The sequence below is a fragment of the Anopheles arabiensis genome, chromosome 2 (assembly GCF_016920715.1).
Source record: "Anopheles arabiensis isolate DONGOLA chromosome 2, AaraD3, whole genome shotgun sequence".
Taxonomy (NCBI): Eukaryota; Metazoa; Arthropoda; class Insecta; order Diptera; family Culicidae; genus Anopheles; species Anopheles arabiensis.
In genome coordinates, this window is record NC_053517.1 from 10,666,868 (window position 1) to 10,680,414 (window position 13,547).

Genomic DNA, 13,547 nt, shown 5'->3' on the forward strand with positions numbered 1-13,547 from the left:
ATAGAGCGGTGATAAAACGCTTTTGGCGGTATATTTGTTATGATCGATTAGCTCTTGACATTCATGTGGGGTTATGTACGCATGAGATCGGTGTGTTTTGTTGTTTAGTTTGATTGCAAATTGGGGCTATCGTGCGCGAGACAAACATTCATTTCTCGTTTTCGATTCATGCTCAGGTATTCTCGATTGCTGGTGCAATAGATCGCAACACAATGAACAGCAGCATTTCCACCGAACAACACGCACAAACAAGTGCAGCCACTTTTCATCTGTGGTGTGCGTTTCTGCAATTTTGGCATTTTATCGCATCGGAAATAATGCGGCACCGGTAGCGCAATATCAATGCAACTAATTCTAGCATTAACATTCGCGGCCAAATGCAACGGCTGAACCCAATTCCCAACGGCTATCCAAACCTCTCAAATCGAGCAATATTTGAATTTAACCTCAAGCTGAACAGCTCGATTCGAGTAGTTTGAATTCAAATATTGCTCGATTTGAGAGGTTTGGATAGCCGTTGGGAATTGGGTTCAGCCGTTGCATTTGGCCGCGAATGTTAATGCTTAGAATTAGTTGCATTGATATTGCGCTACCGGTGCTGCATGTTAAGACGAATGCGCCACATTATTTTCCGATGCGATAAAATGCCAAAATTGCAGAAACGCACACCACAGATGAAAAGTGGCTGCACTTGTTTGTGCGTGTTCGGTATGCTTATGAAGATCGTGGAAATGTGTTGTGCTTGCTGTTCGATTGTGTTGCGATCTATTGCACCAGCAATCGAGGCATGGAATACCTGAGCATGAATCGAAAACGAGAAAATGAATGTTTGTCTCGCGCACGATAGCCCCAATTTAAGAACAATCGTACAATCGAACAAACTAAAATAACAAAAACACACCGATCTCATGTGCGTGTGTGTGTACATAACCCCACATGAATGTCAAGAGCTAATCGATCATAACAAATATACCGCCAAAAGCGTTTTATCACCGCTCTATGCGTATCTGCGACAATTGTGCAAATTTTTTACATTACCTTGGAAACAGCATGTAAGTATCATTGGTTTTTATTTTTCCCAATCCTACTACCATACGCTAACAAAGTAACAAAGGCGTTACGCATGAAAAATATTAATTAATTAACCATCTAAAAAATAAGGTAAGCATCCGAAGAGGCCGCCCCCACACGGCCATGAAGTCAATGTTTGAGATGCTGGCATGCCATGCGAAAGGAATCACTTCGAGTATGAGCCTGGCATATTTTTATATTCCGCTAACAAAACACTAACATGAAATAAAAACAAAAAGACATGCAACCATAATGTTTAACACATCAACTAACTTAGCTGACTTAACCAATAATAACAAAAATTTCATTACGCATACGCTATTGTTCACACACACACATTTTATTAATATATTTGCAGGGAGCATATTCGACTTATAAACATCATGCAGGATCTAGAGGATCCGCTGGATGCTGTGGAGTGGCTACTGCGGTGGAAGCTGCTGAAACCGAGCCAGGAATGCCGGCGATGCGGTGACCCGATGATCCTCCGGACGAATCTTCGGGTAGGGGTATGTATTGACGGATGTAGATGGGTATGTGGGAAGCGGCTCTGTCGAAACGCCTCGTTAAGTGTGCGAAATGGATCGTTTTTCGCTGGGTCGAAACTTTCCCTACAGAAGATAATGATGCTCATATATTTTTGGAGCATGGAGATAGGTGTCGACAGAGCCGCAATCGAAGCGGATGTAAACCGTAAAACTGTGATGTCGTTTTACCGTAAAATCCGCTCCGAGTTGATGTATCTCGATCAGTACACCGGATCGATGATTGGTGGTCCCGGTAAAACTGTCGAGATAGACGAAACAAAGCTGGTCAAGAGGAAATACAATCGCGGCAGAATTAATCCCTCCAACGAAGAATGGTTGGTTGGAGGTATTTGCCGCGAGACGAAAGATATATTCCTCTGTCGCGTAGCCAAGAGGACCGCACCAATATTGGGCAACCTTATACGGTCCAACGTTGCTGCGGGGACCAGGATTTTAACCGACTGTTGGCGCGGTTACAATCAACTGGACCAAGTGGGATATTTGCATGCCACCGTGAACCACACTACGCATTTCATAAATCCAGATGATGACACTGTCCACACGCAAACGGTGGAAAATTTATGGAGGTGGCTTAAGCACTTCCTTAAGAAAAAGGGTACCAATAGGTCTACCCGCTTAAATTTTTACCTGACGGAGTATGCTTTTCGCCGGAAGCATAAGGACAACGTATTTGCTGCACTCTGTGCAGCACTTACTTTTGCTTGAAGCGCTGTTGCTCTCTTTTACCAGCTTTGCTTTCGTCCTTTTCCCCTTAATGAAACTCTTGCTGCCGTTGCCCAGTTGCATTTGAATCAGTAGACTACTTTGATTTCCTTTGGGCTACCGTGAGCAGTCCTGCACATACCATCTGCAGCAGGCCAAAGCCTTAATGCGCTGACGGCAACGCGAGCAAAGTAGTCACTGATTTTCATGTAACTTGGCAAAGGTTGGGAGGATCTAATAGGGTGCATCCGTCAATAAATACAGTGTCAGGAGAAGCGGACTTGTGCTCGGTAGTGTAAGGGTCTCATTAGCCCTTACACTATTTGGTACAAAGTCGTAAGGCTCATACGCCAGACGTCTCTAACCACGACGTCACAGCGCGGCGCCGAGACGATATCTGCTGATTCGTCTATACCATTTTTCTGCACAAAAAAATGGTGAAGGCTCGGGGAGGTTTTAGTCGGAAGGCATCCGACAGTACCCGGGGGGTGGTCCCTGCTGTGCAGCCGTCCAACTGGATGCGGGTCCCTATGCATGGTTTCCTCCCTGATTAAAAAAAAAAAAAAAAAAAAAAAACCAAAATCGAACCAATGAAAACTTACTAATTTGAATGCAAAGTACTTTACTATTCTTCCAGCAAAGCAGATATCTCATGTGAATCGCCCGCAAGGAGGCTGCCGTGCAAATAAGACGATGGTGCACCAGGTAAGTTGTGTGATGATGACTGTTAAGTCTCGGTGACCCTTAAGGGCATTCTTGCATGCGACCATTTTTGGGTGCAACTCTCGAGAGTGAATCGAACCGTACTTTCACGCGAAGAAATTTCCGTGTCTTTCTCTTTACATGGTTGGGTTGCATGCAATTATGCCGTTCGTTGCATGTACCATCCACTTATCCCTTTATCCCTAGCATCTTTTGTACATTTCGCAGATGAGACGATTGAGACACACTTATGCAAAAGTAGGTGAACTCACAACGCATAGCCCCCTTATCACCAATAGCCAGCGTAAGCAAAGATAGCCACACCGGGAGCCGAAGGCAGGAACACCATATGCGTTAGAACCCACAACACCAAAAAGAGACAGTTTTGTGACACTCCACACAAAAACACCTCACACTATACCGCACACATTGTAAACCAAAACACATAGAAACACACCGCGGAAAATAGAACGGCCTACAGTAGCAAAACCCGAGTTTGGTCCAACACCAAGCAGAAGCTAAACAATTGGCTTTAAGCAGAACAAAAACACAAACCACAACCAAATGTACGGAATTAATAACTTTTTTTTGAGTATAAATAAAACCATATCCGATCAAGGCAGACCAGATTCGTTCGGGCTGTTAGGATAGGATGTTACGCTTGCTGTAAAACTCCTCTACGACTTTCATTTCATAAGCATTCAGAATGTACCCCTAAAACTAACCTCCCGCAAAACGGTCTTGGACGGCCCCGCTACGATCGATAACATTACAGGGACATAACTAACGACAATGACTAAACGATACAAAAAAAAAAACAACATCCGTTGAACAACGTAGCGCAAGGAAACATTATCATTATCATAATCGATAAACGACGCAGCATCACAGCATCGCACAGCGTTTCACCTAACACCATTTGCGCAACGAGATGAATATTAGTAAAGCGCGACGAGCATGTCATCTGCAAAGTGTGTGTCCTGCTGAAGACATCCTTCACAGCTGCCGCGAGTGTGCTGCTTCTGATCGCCGCCAACAACGGTGCCTCAAGACGCGACACTCACTGTCCAACCCACGAACCACGCAAAGTAAGCGCATCGTCTCGGTGATGATCGTTGCTGGCTCGTATTCTGCCCACTGCTGGTTATCTGTCCGTGAAAAGGCGCCATCGTTTCACCACATTAGCACCATTCAGCAGCTATTACAGATTACCGTTAACGTCATAATAACGCACTTCCGATGAATAGAAACTTGTGAAACAAAATACCAAGGATCCAAGATAAAAATGAAACATTGACCCGTTATTAATGAGACATTCAGAGAGAGCACACAGCTTGTTTTTAATATTTAAAACGAATTGAAACATTGTAGTACAAATTGTATTGTACAATCACAAATCAAACGCAAGAAAAGCACGCCGCATCAATGGGTTCAAGGTACAGGTTTTATGCATCTTGTTTCTCACACTCGAACGTTACAGCACTTCCGGTTCTCTGGACGTTTTGTTCACTGTCCTGCCTGCTACCTTATCTGGTGCCGGTCGTTCTCGGTAGCAATAGCTGGTGCGCGAAAAGCCGTTCCAGAGTTAGTCGAATTATCCGTCTTCAATTCCTCCTTGACCGGTGTTGCGATGTATAAAGCTTGCACCTCCACCTTGGCCGTGTTATGCTTGCTACCGAACGCAGCGTTTTACCCTTTGAGGCCGTCTTGGCACCTTCCTTCGCTTCCTTCTTGTCGCCTTCGCGGTGTTCGGCACGAGTTTCATCCGATAGTACGGCCGTAGTAACCTTTTCCCGCACTTTGCGATTTTTTCCTCCAGCACCGGGGAGGGGGGGAGGGGGGGTACATGCGTAAAGCGATGGACTTGGGGCCGCATTGACGTCATTGGCTTCTTCAGGCCACAGTTGATTGAGCACGATGATTCAGGTCGTTGTGAACGCCAACAAACGGACAGTCCAAGTGCGAAAACCAGTACCAGCACTGCCTACGACGGCCTGCAGGTTCCAGTTTCCGGTACGGGATTGCGGGTTAGTCATCGCTCTGCGTCCAGCGGTGTCGATGTTACCCGATCCGTCGATGCGGATCCAGGATTGCACCGAAATCGGCATCGGATTCTCGTACTGGTTGATGATGTACTGGGTGTAAAGTTGCAGACAAAATAAGTTAACTTCGGGCAGGCCTGATCGACGAAATCTCTCGTGGACACTCTACCGGCGCGTGGAACAGAACTCGTTACGCATGACGGTACCGGCGCCGAACATCATCAATATCGTTATTGGCCATCGCGCCAAGCAGGATGCAGGTAGCGTAATCTTTGCCCGTTCCATTATACACCATACCGCCAGTTTGCGTGAAAATTATCCATTCCCCACGACGGTGGTGGGTGACGCGATGCAGTAGCCATGTGTGTCTGCGAAACCACAAACCATTAAACAACATTTATCACGACTAGTTTAGGAAAGTTGTATTTCTTACCAAGAGGAGCAGGAGTATGAAGATGTGTGAAACAAACACTTATTTACAATTTGTGGCAGCAACGATCTGACAGCCGCTCAGCTGCATGAAAAATAATCGAGCAATCTCAGATGAAATGTTGCACCACAGCGCCCCCTGTGGGTCAAGTTCGGTACTAACCCGGACGAGTGCCCATCTGGACTTTAACCCATAATTTGAACTAAAATCAGTAATTAATAGCTAAGGCTACACCACGTGTAGAAGGTGAACATAGTTTTATCGATTTGGATAAAAAAAATGAATCAAAAATATAATAAAATGAAACCTGGATGTCACGTTTCCTTGTGACTAAACTGACAGTCTACTATAAACCAATTTGGCCTTGAAAATTGAACAATTTGCTATCTATCAACTATAAACCATCAAAACGCCTCAAACTACTCCAAACTAAAAACCATTGACTGTTCCTCAAACTCCAGCAGTATTCTTATCTTGCTCGCCGATGGCATACTTCTAGGCCAGCGGCCGGCAAACTTTGGGACCGATTGAGTCAATTTCTACAAAAATGTTCGTGTAGCTCCATGTGAAGAGTCAAGTAGATAAATCAACAGTATGAATAGTGTGACATTTCTATGAAGTATTTCAACGGTTAAGAGCCGTCATATCAAAATCAAAAAGCCGCATGTGCCTCGTGAGCCGTACTTCGCCGATCGTTGTTCTAGACGGTTACGTGCTTATTCGCCTAAATGTATGCAACCGATATAGCAGTTTATAAATTTTACGTATTGATCAAAGTGGGTTCATTATACAGGTGGGCTTATCCCGAACAATTTGACAGCCGTGCTGTAGAAAAATGAAAACGAAATGACAGGAGGGGATTCGATCATTTGTTGATGTATGCGTGTGAATTCCAATGGCTGTTTTGGTTGATGTGTCGTAGTGTAGGTGAAAAACTACGTATCACAATCGAATCCCCTCCTGTCATTCGTTCGTCCAATATGGCCTTCCCGCCAAACCTATAAGCCCACCTAGTCCCTATACCCACTTTGGTATTGATAATGGCATTTTCTATCAATAATTCATGAATAATAATAATTATCACAACGGAACACTACTACTTCGACAGAATCAAGTAAAAGTAAAGCAATGCGATTTATTTTGGTACTTGTTTCATGTAAATAAAATCAGTTTTCGTGTATTTATTGAAGAAGTTTTCATAAAATGCTCACTGCTGCTTAAATAGGTAGGATATAATCACTAGTACGTCACATGTTGCCCGTTCGATTGCTGCTCTTTTTTCGTTCCCTAAATCACTATCACAAGGTTGCCGCCAGGGGTGACCCTCCGCAAATGTCCTTTCACTTTTTCGCCAGCCCTCTGCAACTGTCCTCTCACATCGCCCTAAGCTTCATATGCCGGCGGGGCACTGCTGTGCTCGTTCAGTGTGTCATTTAGCTTCTGCAGCCCGCCGGACATCGCGTACGGCATGGCGGATCCCGCCAGCGGAATCTGCCCGATCGTGATCGGGATGTTCAGCTTCATGCGCTTGGTAGAGGCCTGCGGTTTCACGACCAGTGCCAGCTCGTACTCTACCGCCACGATCCGGCTGTGCGTGGTTTCCGTCGATGGGACGGGACCGACGACGAACGACTCCACAAACCGGGCATCGTTCTCGCCCTCGATCGACGGTATCTTGCGGACCTCGAGCACCTCGTACTGGACGTTCGACTCCTCCTTCGGTATCTGCGTCTGGCCGATGACGCGCGTCTGGCTCGTAAACTTCAGTATCTTCTGCCACCTGATCTCGATCACGCTCACCGTCACCTTGCTCGAGTTCTGCACGAACACCTCCAGCTCGATCGTCTCGCCCGGCGCATAGCCGGACTTGGGCGTGGTGGCCGACACCATCAGGGGCCGGGACCGGCACAGCCCACAGTAGAACGTCATCATGTTCTCTGCCCGCGTCGGTATGCACAGCACCTCGTTGCTTTGGTTCAGATCCGCCCGACAGACGACGGTGAACGGTTGCTGGAAGTTGTGGTCAAACTTCCAGGGCCGCTCGAGCGTCACCTGCAGCAGATAGCGCACGTGTCCGTACTTGCCCTCCATCGAGGTGGGCGCCTCGGGCGGGATGCTGAAGTCGAACTTGTACCGGACGAGGTTCGGCGGCAGCTGCATGCCGGCCCCATTCTCCGACCCGGCCAGATACTGCTTCTGCTTGATGAAGTCCTCCCGGCCCTTAAACTGTGCCTTCACTTTCTTGTTTTTCGGCCCATCCGGTACCTTGGCCTCCCAGAGCACGGCCGAATAGCCGGAGATAAGCAGACAGACACCTGAAAGGAGGGTCAGAATCATACGGCCGGATTAGTGGGTAACGATAAGGATTTTCACACACGAGCTCGCCAAAAACACATCGAATTACGCACTAACCTCGCACTTTCTTGATCTTGGTGAGGTGCAGCTCGATCACGCCCGTGACACGATCGCCGGCCGTAAATATGCCGCTCGAGTTGTCATCAAACAGTATGTCGCACTTCACATGCTTCGACGTCTTTTCTTTGGGCATTTTCGGTGCCTTGGCGCTGCCCGCAAGCTTGAACTTTCGCCCGTAAACGTTCAGGTGCGTGATTGTGGGTCCGGACGGTGGAACCAATGCACTACACCGTTGCCCGCCGAAAATTGCGCTCGATACCGTGAAGTGATAACGCTTCGGGTGGCAGCTCGGCGGACTTTCGGCATTTATCTATGCCCGGGGGAGGGGGATAAGGATGGCTTAACGGTTTCAAGATAAACGGGGTCGGGGACGGGAGAAAGCGCGGCCGGAAGATGGAAGGGGTCACCGCAGGGGCACCAATCAATCGGTGAGGTTCGATAAAACTACGGACCCATTGCCAGCACGCATTACTCACTCACGCTCGGTATGCTCGTTTACGGACGGAGATAACTAACTCCCCGGATGACATTACGCATCGGGACGGAACGGCAACGGAGATGATCACACAGGCGGCGATGATGACGACACTTTGCGGGCACGTTTGCTGCGCGTGGAGAAGCAGCACTTGCGCGGCACCAGCAACAAGAAGACTTCAGGAATGTTTAGGTCCTCTACTGCGATCAGTAACACACACGCGCGATCATTAAACACACTGCGGTCAGACGGAGTTAATGAAACAAATTGCAATGTATAGCAAAGGCCTGGGGCAGGCAAACAAAGACACCCAATTCTTCCCGATGGCCCCTCAGTACGCGCAGCAACAGATGAGCAAGCAGCGAACCTCGCGCTGGTGGGAGTTGACGCAGCGCACGGCACGGTACCCGACCCGACTAAAAATACTCACCGCCACGCAGCGTAGCTGAGAGAGGGCCGCTGAGATTGAGCGCTCTGCAGGGAGCTGGACGAAGGTTTTCGGTCCGTCTTCTACGCACACACACACAGCAACACCCTGCGGCTGCCAGGTTTATTTGCGTGCTGTCGAATGCCGTCGAACGGTACAGTTTCCCACCGTTTCTTGGCCGTTTCTTTTCGGGGCCGTGCCGCCATGCTTACTATGCGCGTTGGGCAACAGTCTCTCGTGGCGGCGCTGAGTACACGATCGAGCGTGCCTATGCGCGGTGAGAGCAACCTGGCAACCCTTCGCGTCGTTCCCCTTCGCTGCTTCCGTGGGGCGGGTTTTGTGTCAGGTCAGTTATCAAGGGCAAGTGGGTTTCGTTCCTTTTCGCTCTCTCTGTTCTCTTTCCCTATCCAGAGCATTCTCCCAGTACCGGGGCTTCGTGTGAAAAAGAAAAAAAAACTCCAACTATTCCCTTCGAAACAACAATTTCTTTATACATATCACACATCTTAGCTGCTTAAGATCTTAAGGTTAGTCATTCTCGTCGAAATCGCGCGGCGTGTACGGTTCGGAACCCTTCTCAAACTCGTGCTCCTCGGTCGAGGTCGGTCCGTCCGCCGCAAACGCCCGCGAGGTGGACGGTTGCGCATCGTCCGGGTAGGGCGGGGGTGATTCCAGCGGTATCGGCGTAAGCGGTGGCCGATCCAGCCCCAGCGCTTCCCGCTCCTTCTCGAGCAGCTGCATCGGGTAGAGCGTCTTCGGCAGCCCGACCGTGCCGACCACGATCGGTAGCGCGAGCAGCAGCTTCTTGCGCGACCGTACCGGCCGGATCATCACCTCCACCTCGTACCGGGTCATGATGATCCGGCAGCGCTCCTCGTCGGACGGTACGGTCGAGCCGATCAGTATGTTCTCCTCGAAGACGGCATCGTTCCGGCCGGCCACCCGGCCAATCGTTCGCTCCTCCAGCACCGTGTGCTCCAGGTGCTGCTGCACGACCGGCACCTGGCTCAGGAAGGTGTCGACGCGCTGGAACTTGACCGTGATGCTGCGCACGTCCACGCTGCTCTGGTTGTTCACGTGCACCGTTACCTCGATCACCTCGCCGGGGGCGTAGCCGGTGCGCGGGGTCGTCGCGGTCACGATCAGCGGATCGGTCAGGCCGAAGTAGAACGTCTGCACAATTTCGGCCCGGGCCGGCTGCAGCATCCGGTCCGGGGCGAGGGCAAGATCGGCATGGCTCTGCACGATGAACGGCACCTGGAAGACGTGATCGTACTTCCAGGGACGCTCGAGCGAAAGCTTCACGACGTACCGGATGTGGCCGTACTTACCCTCCTTCGACGAGGGTGCGTTCGGGGGGATTTCGCACGTGAACGGGTACCGGTACACGCCGGCCAGCACCTCGAGCGGGTTGCCCACGTCCGAGCCGACGAAGTACGTGATGCTGCCGAAGTAGTCCTCCCGCCCGTTGAAGTGTGCCTTTTTCTTGCTGGCCACATTTTTGGCATCCGTTCCTGTCAGTTTCGCGCTCCAGGACGTGGCCGCGAAACCGTTGATGCGTAGGGCGATTCCTGCGAGGAACGGTGGGGGGAAGATGTTGTTAGCGATGTGAATCATTCGGATCTTTGTACGAGATGTAGCGAGATACGGCCAATTACGCTCCCCTTGATTGTATTAATAACCACCATATCGATGTGTCATGCACAAGATAAGAGGACCAGATTGTGAAGGTGTGCTGGAATTTGCCGTTTTGTTGTAACTCCGCTACAAACTAATCTCAACCGGTACACCAAAAACACTCCGCGAAACATTTCAATCAACACAGTGGTTTGAAATGTTTCACGATCCAGCCCTTCATTTACCCACTGCTCCGTCACATCTTCTAGAAGTTCGCCTATTTACCTCGAAATTTCTTGGGCTTGTCCAGCTGTATCTCTACCGTCCCGCTGACGGTATCGCCGGCCCGGAACACACCCTGCGGATTGCCGTCGAACTGGACGTCGCACCGGATGTGCTTGGACGCCTTACTCTTCTTGTCCTTGCCCATATCCTACCGCACCGGAGGATCCACCGTTTCAAACGCAAATGCCCACTCTACGCCCTACAGTGCCACACAATCCGATGCTCGACTTTGCTCCACCAGGCTCGGCGAACGAACTGATGAGTAAGAACAGCCGAAACCGAAGGGTTATAAGGTATTTGCTGATGCTTTTTGCCAGCACCGCGGGGACACAGATAAGCAAGCCGAATATGATATGGTTCAGATATATGTAGGAGCTAGCCGAACGAAAAACCGATTACCGATAAGAAATTGGTAAAGATTAGAGTTATCAGATGGCCGGGGGAACTGTGTTACGTTTTGCGAGCGTTTTTTTCATATCCATCTGGACTAAACTGTGTGCTTGTGTGTAGTAAAAGGACAATACACTGTAAATAGTATGAAATCAAAGCAGATTCGTTTAAATTTTTTCGAATTAAACCGTTCCGTCCTGCAACGTGTGCGCTCACGTGCGTCGTCATGGCAACGCTTTAACGATTTCTAGCGGTGGCTCCCTCTAGTGCCGCTTCGCTGCAATACAGCAATCATTTCGCTACCTTGCGAGATAGTGCCACCCCGGTCAAAGATAACAACCGTGGCTGATAAGAGAAACAAGCGCTCTGGTGCCATTTGTTTTCCTAACACTTACTTTATTTAAGCATAACCTAAAGCGTTTCCTTTTTACATATTCTTACAGTTAGTGAATTACAGTACAGTACTTTGCTTGTACCCCGTCGTCATTCTAAGGCAGACGACAAATGGTACAAAACAAAAAACAAAATAATTTGCGAATAGATATCCGCCAGGAGAACATGCACAAGAGAAAAAAAATGAAAAGATGGTTTCGCCCTATTTGCGCGGAAACCAGGTGATCCAAAGATCCAAAGCCGACTGTTCCTAATTAGCGAGCCAAACGGATGCCGCGTTGCCAGTTGCCGTGGCCCCGGCCATTAGCTCGGAAAGAAGGAACTGGCCATGAACCGGGGTTGTCGTTTTTCGTTTGTACGTTCGGAATGTTCGTGTGTGAAAATCAACCCATGCATGATGACAGTGCGGGCGATGCGGATGACAGTCGTGTCGGCTGCTCTATTCGCGCTGGTTTTTGTGCACCTCCGTCTTGATGGCGTACACGAACGACAGCACGTCCTGGATGACCGGCTCCTTCTGGGTTGCCAGCGCACGGTTCATCTCGTCGATGCGGACGCGCGTGTCGGCGTCGATCTTGTTCGAAACACCCTCGCGGGAACCGACGTGCTGGGAGGAAGAGAAGCAACAGAGAGATAGTTGTAGCAAACGTTCTCGAGACACTGGTTTTTTTTTGTCGTGTTTCCCTTACTTTGGCCTCGAATTCCTTGAAGGTACGCTCCCGCTCGGCACGGTACTTTTCGATCTCCTCCGTGGCCTCATCCTTGGCCTGCTTCAGACGACGTGCCTTGCCTGAAAACCAGAACAAAAAAAAAAAAACCGATCCTAATGTTAAAAACCCATCACTTGTGCGTTCGTTTCTTCCAATTTTCGGTGCACAAAACGCAACAGCACGCAAACAGGTGGGTCATGTGACCGGAGTGGTGTGTGTTACGTTGTTGCGTTTGCGTTGGTTGTCACTCGAAGTTGGGCTTCCTGCTTTCCCACACACTTACGTTTGCGCGCCTCGCCAACCTTATCGGCGGCCTTCTTTTCCGCGGCCAGCAGCTGCTGGATACCCTGGGTGTTGCTGGCCATCGTCAAAAGTCCACGGGCACGGGATCTTTCTCTCTAGTCGCGAAGCGAACCGAAACGTACCGACGAACTGAAGGGAAAACGAGTCGCGCGCTGTTCCGTCCGTGTCGAAGTCACAAGTTGATTTGGTCTGTCTGCCTTTTTTCTTCGCTGATCATATGACAACCCCCGGGTTTGGCACAACCGTTCCTCTCACCCCACGGTGGTTCACGTGATTGCAAGAGCGCGGGCCTATAGCATCGCACGTGCCAGAGCGAGAGCACGACATGGGGTCGAACCGGGCGGGAGGGCTTGCGTTTGTACTCGTGGGTTTAAGGGCGTCGAGTTATGGTTGGTGGCGTAGTTTATGAAGGTGCTGATATATAACAATGCTGCGCACAGGGGGGAAAGGAATGCGTGCGTGAGTCCGATGATGGTAAAAGAATAGCGAATAAAATGAAGTACATCAATAGTCGATTGATATATGAACGAAATTAACATTACACACAATGTAAGGAACAATATATGTAATGTCATCGTCACATTCGTCGTGCCTGCGTACGAGCAATAGCGCTTTAGTATGCAAGTTCGCTTGCAAGCTGGGCGGTAGAAAGCTTTGTAAAAAGCTTCTTTGCTGCATGCAACTGCAATGCTGAAAAGCTTTTGACGTTACAAAACACGTGGGGTCGGTACATACAAAATCCAGAACATTAAACAAACATTTAATTGTGGATACCCTGATGTGCGATACCTCGATTCTGATGTCGACAGTTGACCGTTGTCGTCTGCATCGAACCCCTAGTTAATTTTGATAGGTTACAAGGCTACTCATACCGGACCTGGAACCGATCACGAACCCATACCATTCATGGAACCGTTCTCAAACCGAGGTTCAATCAAAAACCTACAAAATTCCTGTAACGGATCATGAACCCATACCGGCACTGGAACTAATCCTAACCACTTACCGATGTTGGTTCTTCTTCTTCTTCTTCTTCT

The 13,547-nt window shown here is 49.1% G+C and overlaps 3 protein-coding genes and 1 long non-coding RNA gene across 4 annotated transcripts; all 4 read right to left on the reverse strand.

Moving 5' to 3' along the window:
* Positions 1-4,342: 4,342 nt before the first annotated feature.
* Positions 4,343-5,680, reverse strand: LOC120893628. Its single transcript, XR_005738145.1, has 2 exons — positions 5,499-5,680; positions 4,343-5,433 (listed from the first exon to the last, which is right to left on the reverse strand). It is a non-coding gene; the product is annotated as an uncharacterized LOC120893628 (long non-coding RNA).
* Positions 5,681-6,610: 930 nt separating this feature from the next.
* On the reverse strand, positions 6,611-9,031 carry LOC120896634 (arrestin domain-containing protein 3-like). Its single transcript, XM_040300890.1, has 2 exons — positions 7,908-9,031; positions 6,611-7,810 (listed from the first exon to the last, which is right to left on the reverse strand). The coding sequence occupies exons 1-2, from the start codon at positions 8,041-8,043 to the stop codon at positions 6,879-6,881; spliced, it is 1,068 nt and encodes a 355-aa protein (XP_040156824.1). The 5' UTR covers positions 8,044-9,031; the 3' UTR covers positions 6,611-6,878.
* A 246-nt stretch (positions 9,032-9,277) lies between these two features.
* Positions 9,278-11,356, reverse strand: LOC120896331 (arrestin domain-containing protein 17-like). The gene is made up of 2 exons (XM_040300357.1): positions 10,715-11,356; positions 9,278-10,383 (listed from the first exon to the last, which is right to left on the reverse strand). Exons 1-2 carry the CDS (start codon positions 10,857-10,859, stop codon positions 9,341-9,343), a joined length of 1,188 nt encoding a protein of 395 aa, XP_040156291.1. The 5' UTR covers positions 10,860-11,356; the 3' UTR covers positions 9,278-9,340.
* A 123-nt stretch (positions 11,357-11,479) lies between these two features.
* LOC120896332 (V-type proton ATPase subunit G) lies at positions 11,480-12,720 on the reverse strand. The gene is made up of 3 exons (XM_040300358.1): positions 12,491-12,720; positions 12,187-12,287; positions 11,480-12,104 (listed from the first exon to the last, which is right to left on the reverse strand). Exons 1-3 carry the CDS (start codon positions 12,570-12,572, stop codon positions 11,937-11,939), a joined length of 351 nt encoding a protein of 116 aa, XP_040156292.1. The 5' UTR covers positions 12,573-12,720; the 3' UTR covers positions 11,480-11,936.
* Positions 12,721-13,547: the final 827 nt, after the last annotated feature.

Excerpts from the sequence above, each read along its gene's own strand:
- LOC120896634 (XM_040300890.1), bottom strand. The coding sequence starts at position 8,043 with ATGCCCAAAGAAAAGACGTCGAAGCATGTGAAGTGCGACATACTGTTT. Across the intron at positions 7,811-7,907 it reads CAAGATCAAGAAAGTGCGAG|GTGTCTGTCTGCTTATCTCC; the intron begins GTTAGTGCGTAA and ends CCCTCCTTTCAG.
- LOC120896331 (XM_040300357.1), bottom strand. The coding sequence starts at position 10,859 with ATGGGCAAGGACAAGAAGAGTAAGGCGTCCAAGCACATCCGGTGCGAC. Across the intron at positions 10,384-10,714 it reads CAAGCCCAAGAAATTTCGAG|GAATCGCCCTACGCATCAAC; the intron begins GTAAATAGGCGA and ends CGTTCCTCGCAG.
- LOC120896332 (XM_040300358.1), bottom strand. The coding sequence starts at position 12,572 with ATGGCCAGCAACACCCAGGGTATCCAGCAGCTGCTGGCCGCGGAAAAG. Across the intron at positions 12,288-12,490 it reads GGTTGGCGAGGCGCGCAAAC|GCAAGGCACGTCGTCTGAAG; the intron begins GTAAGTGTGTGG and ends TCTGGTTTTCAG. Across the intron at positions 12,105-12,186 it reads TCAAGGAATTCGAGGCCAAA|CACGTCGGTTCCCGCGAGGG; the intron begins GTAAGGGAAACA and ends TCTTCCTCCCAG.